The following is a 25,049-nucleotide window of genomic DNA, read 5'->3' on the forward strand; positions in this document are numbered from 1 at the left end:
GAGAGTCAGTTTCTCAGTAGCTACACATGACACTAAAGATCGGTTAGACTACATTCATTCAGACTTATGGGGTGCTCCAAGTGTGCCATTGTCTCTAGGAAAATGCCAATACTTCATCTCGTTTATTGATGACTACACTAGGAAGACGTGGGTGTACTTCTTGAAGCACAAAGATGAAGCTTATGGTAAGTTTGTGGAATGGAGTATCATGATTGAGAACCAGACAGAGAGAAAGGTGAAGATATTTAGAACTGACAACGGGCTTGAGTTCTGCAACACGAGGTTCAATGATTTCTGTAAAGAAAAAAGGGATCGTGAGGCATAGAACGTGTGCATACACCCCTCAGCAAAATGGCATTGCTGAGAGGATGAACCGTACTATCATGGAGAAGGTAAGAAGTATGTTGAGTGACTCTGGTCTACCTCAGACGTTTTGGGCTGAAGCAACTCAAACAGCTGTAACATTGATAAACAAAACACCATCTTCTGCAATTAACTTTGAGATTCCAGACAAGAAATGGTCAGGAAAGTCGCCGGGTTACAGTTACTTGAGAAGATTCGGGTGTGTCTATTTTGCACATTCAGACGATGGAAAGCTTACTCCACGAGCCAAGAAGGGAGTAATGCTTGGGTATCCACCAGGAGTTAAAGGTTACAAGGTTTGGTTGCTAGAAGAGAAGAAGTGTATGATCAGTAGAAATGTGATGTTCCAAGAGAATGTTGTGTACAAGGATGTATTCAACGGGGAAAACAGATTCAGGGCAGTGAATATGAGACTTCAGAGATAATTTTTCAACATTGATCCAGAAGGAACTGGAGATTCAGGTTCAGGTGGAGATCTCTCGGAAGAGATAGGATCCCTGGGAGATTCTACACCTGATGGTAATGCTCAAAATGAAGATACAGAAGCTGCAGAGGAAGGACATGATCATCTTGAGCAATCAGATGAACAAGTCCAAAACGAGAATCAAGAAGCTGTTGAGTCACCAGTGAGTTATCATCTCGTCAGAGACAGAGCTAGAAGAGAAGTAAGGGCTCCAAGAAGATTTGATGTGGAGGGGTACTTCAGTGAGGATACTGATGATGAAGATGATCACTTTGACGCAGAAGCACTCATTACCACTGTCGATGGAGATATAAAAGAACCTGGAAGTTATCAAGAAGCGAGGCTTAGTGATGATTGGGAGTTCTGGAAAGAAGGAATGGGTGAGGAGATGGAATCACAAAAAAAGAATCATACATGGACTGTTGTCGAGAGACCAAAAGGACAACGTGTTATTGGTTGCCGTTGGATTTTCAAACATAAATCTGGAATTCCAGGGGTTGAATCACCAAGGTTTAAGGGAAGGCTTGTTGCCAAAGGGTATGCTCAGAGAGAAGGAGTTGATTATACTGAGATATTCTCCCCTGTAGTGAGACATGTATCTATAAGGATACTACTGTCTATTGTTGTTGAAGAGAACTTGGAGCTTGAACAGCTGGATGTCAAGACAGCCTTCTTACACGGAGAGTTAGATAAAAAGATATACATGGAAGCTCCTGAGGGTTGTGAAGATCAGTTCAAGCCTAATCAAGTGTGTCTCTTGAACAAGGCTCTATATGGTCTTAAGCAAGCACCAAGGATGTGGAACGAGAAGTTTGATGGATATATGTCTGAGATTGGGTTTACACAAAGTCTCAGAGATAGTTGTGTTTACATCAAAGCACACGAGAACGGATCAAAGGCGTATCTACTCATCTATGTAGATGACATGTTGGTTGCAGCTAAAGAGAAGAGCGTTATTGCAGAACTGAAACATAAGCTGAGTGATAAATTTGATATGAAAGACCTTGGACCAGCCAAGAAGATTCTTGGTATGGAAATCAGAAGAGATCGTGTTGCAGGGAAGCTGTGGATGGGTCAGGAAAGCTATCTCAAAAAGGTGTTAGAGCTGTATAAAATGGAAAACTCGAACAAAGTGTCAACACCTTTAGGTGCACACCTGAAGTTGCGGGCAGCTACACCAGAGCAGTTAAGAGATGAAGAAGAGTACATGAAGTCAGTGCCTTATGCCAATGCAGTCGGAAGCATTATGTACTCTATGATTGGCACACGACCTGATCTAGCTTATCCAGTTGGGATGATCTGCAGGTTCATGGGGAATCCCATCAAAGAACACTGGTTGGGAGTCAAGTGGGTGTTGAGATACATTCGTGGTACCATGGAAACGAAGCTCTGCTACAAAAAGGGTTCAGAATTTGTTCTCAGAGGCTACTGTGATTCAGATTATGCAGCTGATATTGATGGAAGAAGATCAATCAGTGGTGTTGTGTTCACGCTTGGAGGAAATACTATCAGCTGGAAATCATCTCTACAAGATGTTGTGGCTTTATCTACCACTGAAGCTGAGTATATGGCGTTGAATGAGGCTGTTAAGGAAGCGTTGTGGCTCAAGGCATCCTGAAGGAGTTTGGTTATGAACAGAGAGCTGTTGAGGTGTTCTGTGATTCTCAAAGCGCCATTGCTTTATCAAAGAACAATGTTCATCATGAACGAACCAAACATATAGACACCAAGTTTCACAAGATCAGACAAGTCATTGCTCATGGTCATGTGAACGTTCTGAAGATTTCTACGCTGCACAATCCAGCAGATATCTTCACAAAGATCTTGCCAGTCAGTAAGTTCCAGTCAGCATTGGACTTACTGAGGGTCAAGTCTGAGTAATCAACTCAGACGCCGGGAAGGGAATCCTGTTAACTAGATCAGATTACTATCAATATCTCTATAGTTCTGTGACGTCTGTGACTATCTTTGATCTGTCTTTGCTAGGTGGAGAATTGTTGAGACTTAGTAAAGAAGATCATGAAGAAGATAGAAGAAGATGAAGACGTGAAGAAGAAGTATCAATGTATCTTGGACAAGACCACGTGAGTTTCTCTTTGCAGGACCACAAAGACTAGCCGTTTGCCGCAGCTCATAAAAGCAAAAGCAAACTGCTGTTTGTCGGGTACTGAACAAGAAGATAAGAGAGAGTAGACAGCCTGGTTCCGTACATGGAGCGTGCTTGTGATGGAATCAAAACGGCATCACAGAAGCAACTAGGTCATCAAGTCTTTTCATATAAATAGGTACATTGCATAGAGATAAAGTAAGACAAGAAGTTAGAACAAAATACACAGCATAAACTTGTATCTTTGTTCTTGGGAAGTGGGTAGAGAGTGATTCCGAGAGAAGCTTTGTAAGGGGCTTGTGGGGTGTCTGATACTCTCTTGTAACCTTTGATCTAGTGGATTCCGGGAGACAGTTCCCGGCCCAGACTAACACCCTATTTAACGGGTGTAACTGGGTTAACAATCTGGTGTCTTGTTCTTGCTCTAAAGTGTTCTGTTCTTTGCTTTCCCTTCTAAGTGTTGAGTGTTCATCAACTTGTTCAGTGAGTTCTTGAGTGTGTGAGCATATTATCACGAAAGGAGACGTCTTTGAGTGGGATGCTTCTTCACATCTCTCAACAGGATTTCAATCTTCTTGTCGTTGAAGATCTTGAGCTCAACAGGAGTTCAAGAGGTTGTCAGTCGAGCAATCCTATTTATAAGACTTGTAAACCCTAAAGAAAACACCTACTAATTAACCTATCCCCCACGCCAAAGTCGTGGTGCAAAAGGAAACTTAACAAAAACTTAATTTGTTTCATATGGGCTATTGTTTACATTGTTGAATTGTGGATTTGTTCGAATTAAGAGGTCTCTATAATTGAGTGAAAATCTTTCAAAAGACTAACTAAAATATTTATTAAAAATAATATATATATATATATATATATATGAAAAGAAAATTCAGAAAAATTCAAATATACATTCATCTTTTCATCTAAAAGCTGTTTTCAAAGTTTAATGAAGATTTTTATGAATATAACTTCGTTAATTGCCAAGTGATTTTTTTGGCTTCAAACTATTATGTTAGAAGTTAAACTAGTTAAGGTTTTATCATCCTTAATAAATAACTAGGTGATTTTCCATGCTTATGCATGAATATAAAAATTTACAAAGTAAATATATTTTTAATGCTTTATTAGTACTTTTTATAATTTATAATTATTTTGTAATATAACGGTAATTTATTTTATTTTAAACAATATTATGTTATTTTAAACAGATTTATGATTGGTATACATAATATCTCGCTTGTTTGGTTATTATTTGAATATATACTTGAAATATCTATTTTCTGATTGAACCATAATATTTGTGCTCTATAGATTTAAATTTTGATTAATTATGTTATTTACATTTAATTTGATTTCAGTCTTAGATTTGTAAATATATTTTAGTAAGATTATCTATAATTTTTTATATGTTGTTTTGAAAATCAAATAGTAAAAAATAAACTAAATTTTTGATTGATTTAAAGTTATACAAATGAATATAACAATGATAATCATTTGAAACCTCATGCATATATATAAATTCTATAAAATATTTTTTAAAAATCTGATTTATGTGATTGAAATCGGTTTAGACCAATTTAAATCGGTTAGAATTGGTTTAAATACATCTAAATGAGTCTAAATTTGTTTAATCAAGCAATAGTGTTAGTCCAAATCCATAAATTTGTCTAATATTTTGCATATATAGCTTTTATAGTTCATCAAAATAATTTTATAATTAGATCCAAAAACTAAGACACCTAATATAAATATAGTATATATAAAAACATGTCAATATTTGTTAATGCTTAGGCCTCGTCTAGGATCGAATAATTTTCCTAATTGCTAATCCTCTATAAAGCTCATAGTTCTCACCTAGAAATTTCTTGTACAACGGATTCAGTTATTCATTTTGTGGATATATTGTGTTACATATATTCATTCAAATTAAAGTACAACTATTTTCAATCTAATTTAACCAAATTGAATTAGTTGTATTCATTGTATTAGTTGGGTTCTTCACCTTAGATGTATAAGTTTATTTTAAGTTTTAATAATTTGATGTTTGTTGATTTTCAAAAATAAAATTAGAAAAATAAAATGATGATCGGTAGAAAGTTTCATAAAACATAATATAAAAATCTCATTATATGTAAAACATATTTTCGTTTTAAATTTATAAAATTCTAATATTTATTCAACTAAAGTTTTTTTCAAAAAATAATATTTTACCTACTTTTTATAGATATAAATTATACAATGTCTTCACAATTCCAAACAAGTCGTTAATCAATCAATATGCTTTAGTTATTTTTATAAATATTCATATGTGTGCATGTATTTTTAAAATATTGTATTTTTTTATTAATGGAACTCCAAAATTATATTTGTGTTTCCAAGTTTTTTAAAATAAAAAATATACAATTTTACAAGATTTATAAAATATATTTAGAACTCTAAGAGCATCCGCATTGGTGCTTTTATGATAGAGTCTCTAGATAGAAAAAGTAATAAACAATTAAAAAAAAAGAGAGAGGAACACCAAAAAGAAAGAATCCTCCCTGAAAGAAGATACTCTCTCCACTATATTTTAGAAACTATGAAACACATGTATTCTCTTAGTTCACATAATTTTATTTTGCATTTTTAAATTAATTACTTAATCAAATTATTAATATAATATTATAAGAGACTCAGTTTAAAGAAACTGACCAATGCTGATGCTATAAGAAGATGAACTGAATTAAATGGAATAAAAAATTGTAATTTAATTTTAATTTTATTAAAATAAAATTGAAAAACTGTTGTTCAATTTGAAATAATAGATGCAATTCAACATACCCAAAAATAAACACTTGAACTGATCCAAAATATTATACTTGAAACCAAATATCAATTTAAGTTGAGGAAATACATATATCTTCATAATTTTTGGGTATAATTAATTTATGGAATCGTGGATGAAGTTTTGAAATATTTTTGATTTGATTTGCTTATGCAACTCTCAATCCCTCAAAAATGAAACTTTTTATAATTTTATCCAAAATAACATAGACTAAATTTAAAATATTACAATTATCTATTAATGAAATTATGGCTTTATATTTTTCTAAAAACAAATCTCAAACTATAAAAACTTGTATAAAAATATTTTAAAATATAATAAAATGAACTAAACTAAATGAAATTAAGAATAATGATTCCATTTTAACTTAATTTGAAAATAAAAATTAATTAAAAAAATATAATGCGGAACTCAAAATACTATACATGAACCGATCCAAATTATTATACTTGAAATCACATATCTGATTAAGATGAGATCACAATTATACTTAAGGTTTGATTGGTAAGAACTACAATTTTATTTTATTTTACTGTAAAAATATAGCTGTGATTTTTTTTTGCTTTGGTTCAAGATTTTTTTTTTTTAAATTTTTAGATTGGACTGTAGGTATTTATCTGTACACAATAATTATAACCACATGAATCTAAAAAGTGTTGTAGATATAAAAAAAGGGCAACTTTAATAAAATACAAATAAAGAATAGTGTAAATTTAGGGTTGTATGTATATCAATAGGCAATCACACCTTTCATGTATTATCTTTCATAATATAAATCAAAACTACTTAACCTTTATTAACAAACGTATAGATATTTATATCTTTGCATGAACATAGTGATACTACTAGAAATTATTAGCTCAACTGAAAATGTTATGGTCAGTTTGCCAGTTCGAATGATCGCTAGGACGAAGAGAACATAATGATACTTTATATAACTTTTTATTTACCAGAAATATAAATTGTAAGATTACTTAAAAGTTAAAAACGAAAAGTGAATATCTAACAATTATTAGAATTTGATTATTTTGTAAAAGCTTATTTCTATGCATAAGTATGAGAGAGTCAGTCATCTACTTATAAATAATTTTGTAATGAAACAAACACTACACATTTCATTGCATAGCCTAATTTTTTTTTTTACATAAATCAATCAAAAAGCCTGATCGGATTAGTCCGTTTAGATCGTTGACAAACAAGGCCTCGTTAGCAAGTCTCTCGATCATACCCTTCCTTATAAGTAGAGGGAAAAACAGCCAACCACCAGTCACAACCACAAACCCCACCGTAAGCACCCGCGACAACAACGGACTCATCCTCCAGAGCCGCCGCTCAAACTTCTTCTTAACCACCACCTCAGCCGCAGTACAAACTCCATTTAAAACGAAGAACATAGTAACTTCTCCTGTCGGCAACTCACGTGTTAAACAGAACAACATAAGCTCATGAACTGCGCCGGACACTACAAACGTGACCAAGAACCCTAGAAACAGTGACAACACTGAGTTCAGTTTCCGCTTAGAGACCTGGCGTATCGGAGTGTAAACAGCCTGTCGGAGAATCCCGGGAACCATGAGGTTCCACCGGCGACCCCAGAAGTCTTGAAGAGACGTGGCTAAGTATGGTTCGTTGGAATGTGGCTCGAGGTCGCAACCAAAAATGACGAAGACAGCAACTTTGACGACCATTAAAACGATCTCGATCTCTAAGTAAATATGCAGAGAGTGTAGACACCATAGCACAACCGAAGGCGGCATCTTGTTGTAATAATGACAGTAAAAATATAACAACCCATCAAAGATCACAACTTTAAAGGCGAACGCCCATTTGGGCAAATGATTCTTATATTTAGGGTTTTCTCGAGTGTTGTTGCTTGGGAAGCAAGTCACCAATGTGTTTTGACTTCAGTTGTATTAGTATAATACTTTCCATATACAAAAGATGGGCCATGTGATTTTACAGCTACAAATTGATTTTTATATCTTCTGGTTCCAACAACTTAAATATATAAAATGTAAGACTCAATTCATATTTTCATCTCATCTCCATAGATTAAAATCTTACATATTATAAAAACATACACTAAGATTTATATACTAACAATGATATAATCTCATAAATACTACAAAGCACACCAGAGTCTTAAAGAACACTACAGTGAATTATGCTACACAACAAATCCACATGATAACTAAGAATATGAACAAACCAAAACCCCAATAGAAATCAAGAATCTCAAGAACCGTTAGGAGGTAACAAGTTTCTGAGGACTCAGTCAATAGTGATCACATAAGTAGAAGAGAGGCAAGAACCGTAGTGAATGCAGAAAGGATTAAAGAAAGAGTGACTCTGGTTTGTCCGTTAGGAACTTTTTGACCTGTTGATAAAGGTCCAGGGCTGGTGGTTGGAGCTTTGGCTGTGACCGGAGGTAGTGGTGGTTCAGTGATATCAGCATCAGTGAAAACCGGGTTTGGTGCTTCAGCTGGGGGTAAAAAAGTAGGACTCACAATTTCTAACAAGCCAGCTGGCCGAACCGGGATCATGTAAACAGGCGTGTCTTTCCGGGCTACACACCTGTTCCCTGAGAAAGAAAACATAAACACAATCAAACATCAACAGAGTTTTGACTTGAGACACTCTTTCAGTTATCAACTTACTTTTGTATCTCGCGGCAGTGAGAGGGAACTCAGTGATGGTTCCACTGACACCAGCTCCAGTAACATGCGTGTTTATCTCCACAGTCGCATCAGAGAAGAAGTCATACGCCTGAGAGACAAACTCGTTCCGGAACGTTTCAACGTAAACCGGAAGCTTAAACTTCTGTAGCCTCTCCACCAGATTAGTCTGACCGGTGATGAAGCTAGCGCTGACCGGGTAGAGCGAATATCTTCCAACGACAACAGCGTCAGCGAACTTCTTGATGTCTTGGATAGCAGAGTCTTGGATGTCGCGGATTGTTTCTTCCACTTGGTACACTGTCTCGTACCGGCTCTGTTTCTTGATGTCGACCAAGACTGAGCTGTTAGACGACTGAATCATAACCCTTTTGGTCGCGTTGCTGTAACCAGATTCTTTGAGTGTGTCTAGAACTGCTTTAACGACGTCGAGTCCTTGCTTCTCTCTCAGGTACGCTGCATGCTGAATTAAACCAAAACATAGTCCTTTGTAACCATTAAGAACATCTCTTTCATGCTTATGTTAGATTTGAAGTCTTGGTTTAAAGCAATGTTCTAAAAATCTTTGTAGGCGGCATCTGCCTAGGCGGTCAATCGGCCATAGGCGAAACAATTTTCTTAGAATCCGATTTATGTGATTCAAATCAGTTTAAATCAATCTACATCGAGAAATAATGTTAGTGAAAATCCATAAATTTGTCTAATTTCTTTTTTTGTACATCTTATTTTTATAATTCATTAAAATAATTTTATAATTAAACTAAAAACTATCAGCCTAGTAGCCTAATGATTTCTTGAACATTGGTTTAAAGTGATTACCTCAACGTTGATCAAAACACCAACTAGTGAGCTGGAGTTATTCGCCAAGTTCAGGAACTCGGAGAGTGAAACAAGCTTCCCTGAACTTCTCTCCCTCGGATTCCTAAACATGTGAAAATTCCTGCTGTAGGGGTTTGAAATAGCAGCTGCAAACAGAAATGATGTAAGAAACAAAGACAAGAAGCTTACTAAAATGGCTTGGAAAATTATATGGGAAAACTTACGTGTCAAGGTCTGAATCTCAGACCATGCCAAATTAAAGCTGTATAGTCCAGCAAGTGAGTTAAACTCAGGAACAGTTGTTGAGCGGTTTCTGAAAGGAGTTTGGAAAATGTTCATGCTCTCTCCAAGATTGGTTGAGTTTAAGCAAAAAGGGATCCCGTCAGATGACATTTGAACCGCACAATCGATGATATCAGCACCGTCTTTGATAGCCTTTGTATAGGCCAAGTCAGTGCTGCCAGGGTAGTCACCATTTGCTCCATTTTTCGATATAACAAGAAAATCCACTGCATCATGAACCATATAGAAGATGAAATACCATTAGTTACTTTGACATGACATTAACAATAAGTCAATAACATACCTTGTGTTGAAGCATTACTTCCAAGATGGGAGAAACAGTCTGAGGAATAAGAAAAGTTTAATGAAAATTAGTTTCACTTGTAGATGATATGCAAGTAGACATGTACTCCATCTGTTTCATATTACATGATGTTTTATCTCAATGTACAGATATTAAAAAAACTATTTTTTTTTATCAAAAGTATCAATAAAATATAGTTTAAAACTAATTTATTTAATTACAAATAGAATTAATAAAAATATAATTGGATACACAGTTTTGATAAAGTTAAATTTATCTTAGATTTGTGCAGACATCTTATATTGTAAAACAAAGAAACCTCCTCAAAACATCATCTACATTGAAACAGAGGGAGTACTTACCAACAGCTGACGATGCGGTTAAGGGAAAATCAGATAGAAAACCATCCACAGAGAAGTCCCCATTGTCCATGAATGATAAGTACTCAGTTAACGGATCATAACTGTAGTTGTATGCAATATCAAAATCATTTGCAAAACCTGATGCATATACTTCTAACCCTGCTTTGTGAGCGTCTCGGACAAACGATGTATGGGGAAGCAAGTACTGATCTTTCACCGGCCATATGTAAGACTTGGGAACAAGAACACCTGAAGCAAACGTCTTGATGAATGTTAGGTTTCTCATGAGAGCTCCATACGTCTGGTTAGTTGACACCTCAACGTCATCTTTGTCTAGAAACCGGAACACAAACTTTGGTCCGGTTTTACCAAACCGGGCACCGATGTTCCGGAAGAAAGACACCTCAGGGGAAGATAGGTAGTCAATGATCACAGTTTTGGATACTGATAGCAGAAAGCTGCTCATGCTAAGGTTGTGTTGCGTGTAGAAAGCGTCGTGCTGAGTTGAAAGAGTAATCGTGTTAGAGTGATCTGAGACATTTCATTACAAAAACAACAACAAACTTGCTGTCATAAAGATTACCTGAACATTCAACCAAAACCCCGCAGGTTTGAACTCTGTAGCTACGTCTTGAACCGTCGAAATCACGTTTTGGTTGTTATCAAATGCATTTGACCGTGATAATACTCCTCGGGTCACTGCCACAGTTTGAAAAGATTTGTAAAGAAAAATACAAGCAAGTGAGTACTGGATGAAACAGGAAATTGAGGTTAAGCTTACAGAAGACAGTGTTCAGATCCTTGGAGGTGAAATCAACGGTGAACCAGTCCTGAGTAAGGACTCCATTAAGAAGGTAAGAGTTTTTATTTTTAGGGTAAGCATCTCGGACGTTAGAATCATTGTACATGGTCACATAAGGGAAGCAAATCCCAACTCCATCCTTTGTGAGCTGCACATCACACCACAAGACAGCGTCGGGAGCACTCGTCGACGCTACGAAACTGTAAGCATTGAAGCTTGAATCTGGAAACATCCCAGAAAACCCACCACGTGCAATGATGAGAGGAGCCTCTCCTACCACAAAAAAAAAAAAAAAAAAATCAAGAAAAAGGATCAAACTTTGAAACAAAAATAGTCTCTTTGGTTCTGTTTTCTCAACTTCACAGTGGAAAGGTATCGAGATAAGGAGTTTACCAGTGAGTGTCTGCCATGGAGATTTGGATCTTTGAGCAAGGAGTTGAGTAGGGAGAAGCTGGATCAAGACGAGAACAGAGAGTATGAACTTGGAAGCTCGAAACCCAAACATTGATGGGTTATCTTGCATGTATGATGTGATCATCGGTGAAACTGAGTTTTCTCGGCGGCGACTTTCACCTACTTCGTTCTTCTCTGAGACAGATTCGGTGTGAGTGAGTGAGAAGAGAGAAAGAGGAAGAAAAAGAGCTTTTATGGGGTTTGTGGAATTCTTCTTGTAATTTATATGATCGTTGATTTATGATTTATTTAAATGTGAAAACATAAACTCTTTTTTTTTTAACACGCTTTCCACTTAAAACACAAAATTCCACTAAATAAATGTATAATTAGTTAGCACGCAAAACAAAACAAAAAACTCTGTTTCTTACACACAAATCTCTGTTTATATGTATGTCTTCACATAATTTAGGCTTGGTAAAAGCAGTTCAAGCAGTGGAGATCAAGCGGATCATGCAGATCAAACAAAACAAGTGCAGATCAAGCAGATCATGCAGGAGAGATGCAGATCACAGATCATGCAGGAGAGATTTATATCAAACGAATGATGCGTGAGAAATACAGATCAAAGCAGATCAAGTAAATATCAAAACATATCAAATAATTTATTATAATTATGAATGACAAAAACAATTCAAAATATATAATATATATTTAAATAATAAAATTACACTAAAATACATAATGTATAAAAAAATATAAACAATATCGAAAAATATTGTGTGTTTGTCAGTTATTAGACATAATATCTATAAATTAAAAACAACATAAATAATATTAGCATGAGATAACCATTAACAAATTAGTGAAAATTATATTATTAAGTATGTTATAACAATTTTATCATATTATGTATTTACAATTTTTAATGTCAAACTTTGTGAACTATATTTATATGAATAAAGTGAAAGAAACAAAATCTATATATGTATAGTTTATGAATATATTTATTAGAATAATTATTATATATAAGGTAAAACTACATCTATAAAAATTAGATTTATTACTTTAGTTGACTAATACAAAATCATATTAATTTTTAATTAATGATATATATTTTATTAATATTTATTGTATATTTTTTCTTAAATAAGTATTCTCATATATATATATATATATTTTATTCTAATTTAATACATACATATATTAAATACGAACATATAAAGATGAGAAATGGATCCCTTTAAAAAAATAGATTCTTTTTATCATTTTGATTGACACATATTATAAGAGAAGGTGTGACAAACAACTTCAACGTGGAGTGTGCGAGAGTGAATATATTTTTAATAGTTGGTGTTATTTAATTAAAGAGTTTCAATTAAGTTAATTTAGAAAAAATCAAGTAATGGTAAGAAAAAATAAAAATAGTTGAACAGCTACAAAAGTGGAGTAAACTGCAGGACACGCAGGACAACTGCTTTTTAGCAGAAAAGGACAAAAAAAATTAGATATGTGCAGTTCTCCTGTCCTGCTATTTAAATTGTTATAAAAAAGGTGATTGACAATAAATTACAGAGAAAATACAGATGCAATGATCTGCTTTTATCATGCCTTCCCATTCACACTCTTAATGTTGGGAGTAACATTACTGGCTACTGAAATTTAATTTTCTAGTAAATTTTAATTTAAAACATATAAAATTTATTCAATAAAGAATTATTATTACTAATGTTATGGTTTTTGAAATTGTGATTGTTTTATTGTAAAACATCTCTAATAAGGTTTCCAACCCAAATTTCTCAAATGCAATTATACAGAATATTTATGTTTTATTAGGGGTATTGAAATTCTGAAAGTTTTTTAGCTTAAAATATCTTTTATAATTTATATTATTTTAATTTTTATGAAAATTCTTTAAATATATAGTTTTGTTATTGAGTATTGAAATTTGAAAGTTTGAAACAAGCTTTACCGATTGTGAATGTTTTTATCTGAAATTAAAGTTAAAATTCCCGTGATTAGTTTTTTCAAAACAAAAAAAATAATCATGAAAAACTTAGTTAAACTACTTGGATATCTTAAATAGTAAAGATATTTGGTTGTTCTATAGGTTTGGTAATTGGTAAACATTTTTGTGTGTTTAGCATAGTTATTGCGTTCTACATTTACTACCACCTACTTGTTAGTTATTACTACGAGTCTACGACCTACCTGTTTCCAAAATCAGCTAAACTATAGGCATGCACTAGTGTATAGTAGTGTGCATGAAACTGGAAGTCTGGAATTTTACTTGTACTTTCAACAGTTTTGGTGGATGTCCAAAACCAATTATTTCATATCCGTATCCGTGTAATGCTGGCTGAATATATGATCTAAAAAATTAACTAAAACTCAATACATTTTGATTGTTTTTCTGTAAACTTCCGATTATTAGAAAAATTGATTAAAATGGATAATAGTCACTCGGCCATTGGCCCGTTGCTATAAACTCTCTGAACTATGTTTTCTCTTGGTTAAGATGGCGGTGGATGATTGATTGATCAATGATACTGGCAGGTCCCACATGGTCTTCATGATCCCACGTGACGTATTGGTCACTGAGTCATCATGGCTCTTGACATCATCATCCAATGACGAGCAAAATAAACGGTCACGTTCCGTGTGCATGAACCCGTTCGTGGCTGTAGCAATCCAGACCAAACACTTTTGTAATGAACGTTGGCTTTTTATTTCTTATTCTTGCAATTGGTTGGTTCGATTCTCTAATAGTTAATGACTCCTCTGAGTTTTGTAAAAGAACGATTTAATTGACTGTAACTATTTGTAGGTCAATTGATCTGTTATCTTCAGATTAAGTAATGGTTGTTGAAATACCATGAATAATTCAAACAAATTGCAAACCTTACTTTAAACATGATTTATTTGAAACAAATTCAAAAGGACGCAGATAATTTGATCTAACATTATATTAAAAAGGACGACTGAAAATAAGTGCAAACTTGGACAATTTATTTAAATCACAACGCCAAAATACATAATCATAACTTATTAGACTTCTCAAGTCGAGACACAAACTCTGCAGCTGTGTCCAGCTCAGTTCTTGAATCTGCGTGTTAAGGAAAGAACAAACATAATAAACGTATAAGACTTTCTCTCTTTACTCAACCAGTTTCCAATATTTTTAATGGTACTTTTGGTTCTTACCATGACAAACAGGAGGGATTGCCCACGCCACAACTGGCCAGAACAGACTTGATTTTTGAAGGGTCAATCCCGGACAGGGAGAGGTACCGGCAGAGACATTCAAGATCAGCGGACATAGCCACTGCGCAGCAGTCGGGTCCCGGAGCTGGCGGGCTGTTTCCAGTTACAGCTGGAGAACATTTCTGCAAGTCGTTTGTGTCGGTGTTGCATATAGGATAACTCTTAGCTTCTTCCATAATCATCGCCGTGGTTAAAACCATCGCAATGATGAGGATTGTGGTATTGTTCTTACCCATTTGTTTTTTTTAATTCACTCTCTATCTCAACTCTATGGTGAAACCCTTAAATCTAATGAGCTTCTTATAATGCTACGTGAAAAGTTGGTAAAACGTGAGTTACAAAAGTTGGTAAAACGTACGAGTCATGTCACGTTCTATTTAGTGAAGACTCAGTGCCATAGACGTCGAGAACTTGTACGCAAATGGACAAATGTGGGAGACCTCTGTTGCATGAACATGTCTCCCGATGGTCTTTGTATTTTGTTTTATCCTTTACAAGTCATATAGATTTTAAAACTAAAAAAGAAAAGTCAGAGATTATTGTATAAAGATCAAAATATTGTCTTGTCGTATGTAACAACAGGTCTCTGTCTTTGTGAACTATTTGCTTCCTAAAGTTTCAAGTCAGAAGTCACAACACTAGAAACAGAGAAAGTTGCCTAACTTCAGTTTCCTATGATTCATGAAAAGAACTAAACAGTTTTTACGTTTGGGATCTCCTCAGGAAAAGCCGTGATGAGTGGATAGTCAAGAAAAGAAAAGTACTGATTTATCATTTTCATTAATATATTGCACATGGTTTTTCTATATACACAAGGTATATCGAAAAATCATCACAAATTTGTGATTTATTTGGATCAGAATACTAAAAAAACATAACAAATTCAGATGCAGGACAAGATCCAGTCAATTCTTTGACAGCACCATAGAGACCTGTCTCATTGTCTCAATCTCGTTCTTCAAGCTGCGCAAAGACAAAACGTAAAAACACTTTATTTTCGAGATCTTAATAATTCACTAACCATGTGAAACCATACAATTAAATATATGTGTTTATACCACGGCAATTACGAGGGATTGTTGTAACGCCACATTTGGCTACAAGAGCCGCGACTTTAGATGGGTCAATTCCTAAAATTGGGAGATAAAACTTGTATCTGCAAAAGCATGCAAGATCAGCGGATTTGACCACTACGCAGCACTCGTTGACTGGAGGCGGCGGGTTGTTTCCAGTGACGGCTGGACGACATTTCTGCATATCGTCTGTGTCGATTTTACAAAGGGTAAGGCTTGTAACTTCTTTCACCGTTATTGCAGCGGTTAGAACCATTGTAAGAACTGCAAATCTCATAAGGACTCTGGTATCGTTCTTACCCATTTTCTCTCTTGTCCTCTCCCTATAGACTTTACTCGTGAAATCTTTAAATCTTCTACCATGGGCTTGTTATAGAGCAAAGTTTCTTATGCTAACTGAAAGGTGGTAGTAATTAAGAGCGTTACGTAAAATATGCGTGGGTGATGTAATCATAAGAAGTCATTCGAGTTGAGATGTGTGAAGAAAACGGACACATTCGTGTAGGCTTTGTTGCATTGCATGCATGCCTAGTATCCGGGGCGGTGAATGACCGAAGATTATTATTAAATTTCGTTGCATGACCAGTCATCTTTTGTTTTCTTCCTATTTACGAGTAATAAAAATGTTTTCTATATGATTTTAGTAAAATTCATATTGATGATTTTATATTTATAGGTACGATAGGTCGGTTACAAAATTTTTAGATCTGAGGGAAGAACTCTAGACCAAAAACATTCTCTATCAAATTTGAGAAAGAAAAATATTCCTTTTTATTATTTTATTTTTTTAGCCTTTTCATTTTTTTTTGTATTGTTCTTTTAATGGTTACCATTTAAAAGTCTACACTCACTCATTCAGTTATCATGATTTAAAACCTTTATTAATCTTAATTTAAAGCTTGTCATGATTTTTGTAAAAGGTTGTGAAGTTGTTAACAGTAAAAACCAATATGTACTCATTTTGTTAATCTTAAACTAAAACCTTTGTATGTATTTTAAAGACTATTCTTTTTTTTTTGTATCCTTCTAGATGCATCTGGTTTTTAAAAATTTCTATTTATAAATATTGAGGGTTGTACTTCTGTTAAAAAAACCACTGTTGCTATTATGCTAAACCTGAAGTACAAAATAATATGTGTTCGACGTTTTTTTGTCTTGTATATTGTAGATTCTGTTAAACTTGAAGTATAAAATAATATGGGTTTGACGTTTTTTTGTCTTGTATATTGTAGATTCTGTTAAACCTGAAATACAAAGTAAAGTGATTTCTTACGTCTTCTTGTTTTTTTTAACTAACTTAAACCATTTTATTTATTATTTTTTACAAATAATTTGATTTCATTTATTACATAGTATAAAATACAACTAACATATTTTAAAATTTTTTATTACATCTTTTATATTCATTTTCTCTCTTCCTAATTATTTGATTAATTATATTTACCATAATAATTCGATAACATTTATTTTATGTGTTAGCCAAATAATTTCACGTGTCAATAAAATTGATTCATTTTGACAAGAATTCAACCGGTTAATTTTATTTTTTTTGTTTACAAAATCAGTTACACATGATCATCCATGTACCTGTTCAGGTACGTATTGGTTTTTTGGATATCAAATTTTTAGGTTTAAATTAAACTTTGTTCGGATATTATAAATGTTTAAACGGAGTTCGGACTCGGAATCCTTCGGGATCTGGATAGGTTTGTAGGAACCTAAAAATATCCAAATAACTTATATATTTAGAAATGTAATTAAACAATTTATAAAAAAAAGTAAAAATTAACACATACACGGATGTACGGGTCAAACTCTAATTCTTTTATTGAAAACGTAAAACATACTATTAGTTTTTTTTGTAACAACATACTATTAATCACAAACACAAATATAAATATTACCAGTAGATTTTTGAGAAATACCCTATGATAGCACTAAAAAGACCATTGTCACAAATATAGACTCTAAGGATCAAAATGACCAAAATATTTCATTAAGAAGGTAAATATTCACTTATATCCTTAGGGTTAACTAATCCAAACCTAAAATTTTATAAAATAAAAAATAAATATTAAAAATTTGAAAATAAAAATTTGATTTTTTTAAAGTATTTCGAATTACAAAAAAAGAAAATTTGAAAAAGAAAATATTTAAAAAGAAAAAATTATAAAAAAAATTCGAATTTGAAAACATAAAATCTGAAACTATAAAAAAATTATTTATTTTATTTTTATTTATTTATTTGTATTTATATATCAGATATTAAGATTTTTTTACCTATTAAATAAATATTTTGGTCATTTTTTTCTTTAAAGTCTATTTTGTGATAAAACCTTGAAAATGGTGAGAGAATTTCCCTAGATTTTTTCTTTACTTTTCTTTTGAAAATTTTATTGCATTTAGATTTACTTGTAGGAAAAGAGATTGCGATTACCCATCATTAGAAACCCCATAAGTTAGAGCCCACAACGTAGATCGAAGCCCATCAAAAGTCTAAAACAGTAAATCAGAAGATAAATAAAGAAAATAGTTTAAGTCAATATCACATAAGACTTCCGAATGCGTCTTTCTGATTATATAATGGGGGTAATTTATTGTAGACCGTCGTGCATAGCACACATGGGTCTGCAAATCTACAATATACAAGACAAAAAAACGTCGGTGGAGAAGAGATCTTGTTTGTTTTGTATTCATCACAAATCTAATATCCTTACAAAAATAAATGTTCCAAACTAACAAAACTGGTTAGTTAGTATTTGCCATAACTTTTTTGGTCAAATTAGCATTTTGTTTTTGAAACTAATCGAGCGGTAACAAAGTAAATAACCTATGGTTAAATGACATAAATTATTTTTTTGGTCAAAACTGGTAAATGGCATTTAGTTAAGCAACGAAAACAAGATAATTAATTAGTGGTCAGATTCGGAAACGACACCTAAACAAGTCGTTATAGCGTGAGGTCCACCGTTTTCTCCAAACGTCGTCGTCACACAGGCCGTATATAAATAAAAAAAAATAAAAAAAAATAAACAAAAACCCTACTCACGATTCTGAAGAAGACGCATTCAATTCCTCCTTCGCAAAATTGCTCTACAAAACAACTCGTTTTCCCTCTCTCTCTCTCTCTCTCTCTCTCTCTCTCTCTCATCGCTTTGCTCTCAGACGAAGCAAATAAACGATCCCCTCTCTCTTCTCTCTCTAACTTCATCGTCTTCAACATTGGTATCGATCCTCGCGATCTCGTCGTCTTCTGCACGTTCACATTACGATTTTAACTCCACACCTATTGAAAGCAAACACAAAAAAAATAATAATACACACAAAAAAAACTTGGATTGATTCAATTAGACGCTGATCTCGATACATAGGGTTCGCTATCTAAACTCCTCCTCCTCCTCCTAGATTTCTGGATTTTTGCGAAATCTATCTGGAAAACTGTTGATTTTTTTTGCTATTTTAAGTATGAAATCTTCGGATCAATTAAAATCTATTTCTCTTTGCAGTGATCCTTAGATTCGAACGCGCGAGAGAGAGAAAGAGGTTTGTTCAGATTATCTTCCCCTGAGTACTACTGGGGGAGAGATGTCTGGCGTGGGAGTAATCGTTTCGGATCCATTGCTTCAAAGCCAGCTCACGCAAGTAGAGCTTCGTTCTCTCAATTCCAAGGTTCATACTCCTCTCTCTCTTTCATTATCTCGATTTGAATCTGTACATTAAACTTCCGGATTCGTGTTTTAGTTTGCGTCGTTGAAGACTCTGAGAGATAAAGTCACGTTAGAGGATCTTCCGCCTGTGCTGGTGAAGGTGAAGTCACTCACCTCTGCTTTCAAGGAGAAAGAAATCAGAGAAACCTTGCCAGATTTGGCTTCCGATTACGCAGCCGACGATGATCTTGATTTCGAATCGTTCCTCAGGGTTAGTTTTTCATCTTTTGTTGAATGAATCTCTTTCGATTGTGTAATAAATTTGGTTTTTGGATTTGATTGGCAGATATATTTAATCTTGCGAGATAAAGCTGCTGATAAATCTGGTGGTCTTAAGCACTCTGCTTCGTTTCTTAAAGCCAACTCAACCACTCTTCACACTATCAACCAGTCGGAGAAGGGCTCTTTTGTTCATCATATCAACAGATATCTTGGGGATGACCCGTTTTTGAGGCAGTTTCTTCCTTTAGACCCGGATTCTGATGATTTGTACGAGCTTGTGAAAGATGGTGTGCTTCTATGGTAAATGCAGAGACATTTTTGTGTTTGGATTGAGCTTGGTTTCTGGGGGGGGGTTTGACTTGATTCTCTCTGTTTTCCCTTTTTTTTGGCGCAGTAAGTTTATTAATATAGCAGTTCCTGGGACAATTGATGAACGGGCGATCAACACGAAAAGAGTACTTAACCCGTGGGAGAGAAATGAGAATCACACGCTCTGTCTCAACTCTGCTAGAGCTGTTGGCTGCAGCGTGGTTAATATTGGGACACAGGACCTGGCTGAAGGACGAGTATGCTTTGCTTTGCTTGGTTTTTTTAATATTATTGATGTTTATACTGTTGTATAAGATTGTGACCATTGAATGCTTTTCTTGTTTTGCTCAGCCTCATCTGGTGCTTGGATTGATCTCACAACTCATAAAGGTCCACACTTGTTTTTCTATATTCATCTTCCTCCTTTGTATTTGTGCTTTTGATGATTTACTAACTAATGTTGGGAACTGCAGATTCAGCTCCTCGCTGATCTCAGTTTGAAGAAGATGCCTCAGCTTATTGAGTTGGTGGAGGACAACGACGTAATGATCAAGCTTATCTCTTTGCAAATTTCTGACCAATGTATATGTGTGATGTAAATAAAAATAACGATTCTGCTGTCTGTTGCAGGATATAGAAGAGTTTCTGAGATTACCCCCAGAGAAAGTCTTACTCAAATGGTTGAACTTCCATCTCAAGAAAGGTGGCTACAAGAAAACCGTTGGAAACTTTTCTTCGGATCTGAAGGTATTTGGAGCAATTAGAGGAACTAGCATGCCTTTTTTTATCCCTTCAAAAGCTTCATTCAATAGATTATAGATACCAAGCGTTTCCAACACATAACTCTCTCCAACACGCTGAAGCAATATCAGTTTGAATAGGAAAAGACAAGTTCACCCATAAGTTATGAAATTATTTGGTACTTTTACTTATTCTTAACGGCCGCTATTGTTTATTGAATATCCAGGATGCAAAAGCCTATGCGTTCCTTCTCAATGTTCTTGCACCTGAGCACTGCGATCCAGCTACCCTAAACGCCGAGGATGATCTTGAAAGAGCTAACATGGTCCTTGAACACGCAGAGAGAATGAACTGCAAACGGTACTTGACTGCGGAAGAGATTGTTGAAGGGTCTTCGTATTTGAATCTCGCATTTGTGGCACAGATTTTTCACGAAAGGTCGGTAAAAGATCACAGAAGATAATAGTTTTTTTTCTTAACGCACTGGATTTTTACACTAGCTTCCCTGTACCTGCTGCAGGAATGGCCTTAGCACTGATGGTAGGTTCTCATTTGCGGAGATGATGACTGAGGATATACAGAGCTGTAGAGATGAAAGATGCTACCGGCTGTGGATTAACAGCCTGGGGATTGATAGTTATGTCAATAATGTGTTTGAAGATGTTAGAAACGGGTAAGCTTTCTGTGAAGACAAGAGTGATGTTCTGGTTCGGAAAATATTAAAAAGCTTTTTGGTCCTGAAATTTATAGGGTATGAAAAGTTTCTTAAGTATTTTTTTTTTATGCAGATGGATTCTTCTTGAAGTTCTTGACAAGGTCTATCCAGGCTCAGTTAACTGGAAACATGCTTCAAAACCACCTATTAAGATGCCGTTTAAAAAAATAGTGAACTGCAATCAAGTTGTGAAGATTGGGAAAGAGATGAGATTCTCTCTCGTAAATGTAGCAGGAAGTGACATAGTTGAAGGGAATAAGAAGCTTATCCTTGGTAATAACTCCTAGTTTTTCTTTTAATTTGAGAAGATGCCATGTAGCATTAGAAATTTTATAACAGTGTAGGTGTATATATTTGTCTCAGGCTTCTTATGGCAGTTAATGAGAACTCATATGCTCCAACTTCTCAAGAGTCTTCGATCTCGGACGCGAGGCAAAGACATGACCGACTCAGAAATCCTGAGCTGGGCAAACAGGAAAGTAAAAATCATGGGACGTAAATCACAGATTGAAAGCTTCAAGGTTCCATATTATTTTTTTACTTTCATCAAATCTATAAAAAAAAACAACTGAAGAAGCTTATGTTGAATCAAATCTCTCTTTCTAAACTTTAACAGGATAAGAGTCTATCTAGCGGATTGTTCTTTCTCGATCTTCTATGGGCGGTTGAGCCAAGAGTTGTTAACTGGAATCTTGTCACTAAGGGTGAAGCAGGTCCATACTCTCTTTAACTAAACTTACCTCTCCACTCTTGTCTCTTCTCTGTTTTACTTAACCGTTCTTTTTGGCTATTGAAACTTTTTACAGAGGACGAGAAGAGATTGAATGCTACATACATCGTCAGTGTAGCAAGAAAGCTCGGTTGCTCTGTTTTCTTGTTACCAGAAGATATCGTGGACGTAAGAAACATTCATCTAAACCTTATGGAACATCATGTGAATCTCTCTGGTTTTCTTATGTCTCTAATTTTGTGGGGACTCGTTGTTGCAATGCAGGTTAATCAGAAGATGATGTTGATCTTAACGGCAAGTATAATGTATTGGAGTCTTCAGCAAAAGTCAGAGAGTTCGAGTTCTGATACTTCATCGACTCATAGCACAACCACGACGTGCACAAGCACTGATGCTTCACCAGCTCCATCTGTCACTGGAGATGACGATGTCTCTTCCTTAAACGAAGAAGTCTCGAGCCTAACCATCGAAGAAGACAATGACGCAGACATCTTGTCTGATGTCACCTCCGTCTCAGAGGAAGCAGCCATTGAATAGAACGACATGGCTGAAATATCTTTGCCGGAACAGAGTTGCTTTGTCATTATTTCTCACAGCTTCTCTGTCTGTGTGTTAATAATAACATTTATATTTATTACCACCACTATAAAAAGTAAACATTTAAAATAAAAAAAAGGAAAACGTTTTGTGAAGTTTATTAAAATGTTTTCAATTTCTTTTTTTAGAGATATCATTTTAAAGTATTACTAGGTTAAGATGCGTGGAGTGAACATTATTATATATACATTAATTTATGTATTATATGTTTTTATATAATATAAAATAATAAATATATATTAAATAATTTAAAAAATTATTAACATTAAATATTTAATTAAATTGGTGTGAACATATAACAAATTTTATTAATCCAGATAATATTTTTTTCTACTTGATAGGATATATAATTGAATTTACAAAATATTAACATATATAGTATATTTTTAATATTAATATCTATTAAATGATGTTTTCTATTCTTTTTTATCAATTATATCTTTTATAGAAAAAATTTTAAACTATTGATAACAAAATTTCCATTATAAAATTAATAATTTTAGTAATTTATAATTAAAAAAAAATTAAGTTGTCAATGTTTGTTTAAAGCTTTTATAAAAAAAATGTTCAAAATAAAATTCAAAATTAAAATATTTATGTACTTTAGTTTAATTTAAAACGATTTATGTATAGATATATGTATATGTCTTTTAATCTTAATAATTATTAAATGACACTTTCTACTTAAATGATTTTGTAATCATTTGTATTTTGTCATAACAAAAAAATTAAACCATGAATCACAAAATTTGAATTTGAGAGTTTTAACAGTTTTAGTAATTTATAGTCGTTTTTAAAAATTCAAAATAAAACATATACAGAAAAATCTAAATCTTTATTATATGGTTAATGTTGTTGTTTAATTTATTTTAATAGTTTAAAAACAAACAAACATGTTAGAAGATATACTAATTTTAACAAATCTTCATTATTAAAAATCAATAATTATCATAAATACATTTAACCACATTAGATAATTTCGTAATTTTTATTTAAGAAAATAATAAAAAAACATTAATAATGAATTTCTGGTTAATTTAATAAAATTTTTATTCCATGTTTAAATAGACCAACATATTTCTTTAAAAATTCTTAGAATCATTCTAATGATGGCACGTGGTTACAAAAAAAATGTTGTAATGTTTTTCAATTAATATATAAGGGATCGAAAAAGAAATATATGAGGTTTTATAATGGGTTTTTACAATTAAATTTCTAGATTTTTGAAACTTTTTTTTTATAAACCTAACAGCTATCCTATCGATTTTGGAGGACCAAACTTAGGGGTAAAGTTACAAAACCTAAAAGGTATGGGCTCGTCGAACTCGAGCTGATAACTAATACGAATTTCACTTAAGCACTTTTCATTCCCGGAAGTTATAGAGATTTCTTTCTCAAAAAACAAAGTTATAGAGATTTTACAAAATAAATGTTTGTAGGAAAGTTTAGGATTTTTTTTGTGGAATTATAGGTCTTTAGTGGTACTACGAAGTGTTACATCGGCAAAGCAGAAGCGAAGCGCGACTGTTACGGATCACTTGATAGATTCAGTCAGGACCGGATCTCAGATTTTGTGGACTTAGAAACATTCCTTAAGAATTCTAAAAAATTTGGGGGTTAAAGTTAATGTTTAGAGACGTATTCTTATGTCAAAAAACTCTAAAATTTTTGGGAGCCAAGACCAATGTTTCATTCAGCTATGTCCAGATCTGGTCCTGATTCAGTAATGAAGCCGATAGAGATTGTCAGAAAACAAGCCATAACTTTCATAAATTTACGTAAGCCCAGTATAAATGACATGGCTTCACTATATATTAGTTTTGTCCAGTTTAGAGTTCAGTCCTTAAACTGTTTTGGGATTACTGAGCTGAAGAGGAGAGAGAAAACCTAATCGCATTTCAATCACCTTCCAATCCCTTTTTTAAAGAAAATATGTCATTTTGGAAAATATAATTTGAGCTGACGGTAAAAAGAAATGCTATTGAGCTTGCCAAAATGTTTATTGAAAAAAAGAGATATTTTAGAATACCTCATATGATGACCTAACGCTTGTTGATGTTTCTTGTGTTGTTCTCTCTCTATCTCTCTCTCTCTGCTGTGCCTTGCTCGAGCATCGAACAGCCATCGTGTTGCAGTTTAAAGTGCCATCACAGACCGGGCGAGCCACATGAGCAAGGCGGTCTAAGCTGCGCGCAATTTATTTTTAATACATCTTCTTTATTTGGTACTAAAAGAGGCTCTTTATTAACATCTACCTTATGTTTTCCCCAACATTTATTGTAACGCAATATATATCCATATTA

General features: G+C 33.7%; 5 protein-coding genes across 6 annotated transcripts; 1 reads left to right on the forward strand and 4 right to left on the reverse strand.

The window, feature by feature from the left end:
* Positions 1-2,509: 2,509 nt before the first annotated feature.
* Positions 2,510-7,508, reverse strand: LOC125582905 (probable long-chain-alcohol O-fatty-acyltransferase 3). The gene is made up of 2 exons (XM_048749354.1): positions 6,896-7,508; positions 2,510-2,637 (listed from the first exon to the last, which is right to left on the reverse strand). The coding sequence occupies exons 1-2, from the start codon at positions 7,506-7,508 to the stop codon at positions 2,510-2,512; spliced, it is 741 nt and encodes a 246-aa protein (XP_048605311.1).
* A 331-nt stretch (positions 7,509-7,839) lies between these two features.
* LOC106345989 (glycerophosphodiester phosphodiesterase GDPDL4) lies at positions 7,840-11,653 on the reverse strand. Its single transcript, XM_013785226.3, has 9 exons — positions 11,389-11,653; positions 10,975-11,268; positions 10,777-10,892; positions 10,194-10,692; positions 9,832-9,870; positions 9,470-9,754; positions 9,246-9,391; positions 8,409-8,889; positions 7,840-8,332 (listed from the first exon to the last, which is right to left on the reverse strand). The coding sequence occupies exons 1-9, from the start codon at positions 11,531-11,533 to the stop codon at positions 8,037-8,039; spliced, it is 2,301 nt and encodes a 766-aa protein (XP_013640680.2). The 5' UTR covers positions 11,534-11,653; the 3' UTR covers positions 7,840-8,036.
* A 2,637-nt stretch (positions 11,654-14,290) lies between these two features.
* LOC111211588 (putative lipid-transfer protein DIR1) lies at positions 14,291-14,930 on the reverse strand. Its single transcript, XM_022712790.2, has 2 exons — positions 14,593-14,930; positions 14,291-14,494 (listed from the first exon to the last, which is right to left on the reverse strand). Coding segments are annotated over exons 1-2 (297 nt in total). The 5' UTR covers positions 14,889-14,930; the 3' UTR covers positions 14,291-14,493.
* A 478-nt stretch (positions 14,931-15,408) lies between these two features.
* On the reverse strand, positions 15,409-16,174 carry LOC111211567 (putative lipid-transfer protein DIR1). The gene is made up of 2 exons (XM_022712754.2): positions 15,711-16,174; positions 15,409-15,615 (listed from the first exon to the last, which is right to left on the reverse strand). The coding sequence occupies exons 1-2, from the start codon at positions 16,027-16,029 to the stop codon at positions 15,611-15,613; spliced, it is 324 nt and encodes a 107-aa protein (XP_022568475.1). The 5' UTR covers positions 16,030-16,174; the 3' UTR covers positions 15,409-15,610.
* A 2,590-nt stretch (positions 16,175-18,764) lies between these two features.
* On the forward strand, positions 18,765-22,882 carry LOC111211583 (fimbrin-3-like). Of its 2 annotated transcripts, none has more exons than XM_022712776.2 (15): positions 18,765-18,950; positions 19,232-19,394; positions 19,467-19,643; positions 19,719-19,954; positions 20,049-20,220; positions 20,315-20,353; positions 20,437-20,505; positions 20,594-20,710; positions 20,931-21,142; positions 21,225-21,377; positions 21,493-21,692; positions 21,783-21,940; positions 22,036-22,132; positions 22,226-22,317; positions 22,414-22,882. In XM_022712776.2, exons 2-15 carry the CDS (start codon positions 19,311-19,313, stop codon positions 22,684-22,686), a joined length of 2,079 nt encoding a protein of 692 aa, XP_022568497.2. In that variant the 5' UTR covers positions 18,765-18,950; positions 19,232-19,310; the 3' UTR covers positions 22,687-22,882. The 2 variants fall into 2 exon arrangements, with proteins under 2 accessions (XP_022568497.2, XP_022568496.2); XM_022712775.2 differs by having other exon boundaries at positions 18,795-19,097.
* The last annotated feature ends 2,167 nt before the right edge of the window (positions 22,883-25,049 follow it).

This window comes from Brassica napus, chromosome C3, assembly GCF_020379485.1.
Source record: "Brassica napus cultivar Da-Ae chromosome C3, Da-Ae, whole genome shotgun sequence".
NCBI lineage: Eukaryota > Viridiplantae > Streptophyta > Magnoliopsida > Brassicales > Brassicaceae > Brassica > Brassica napus.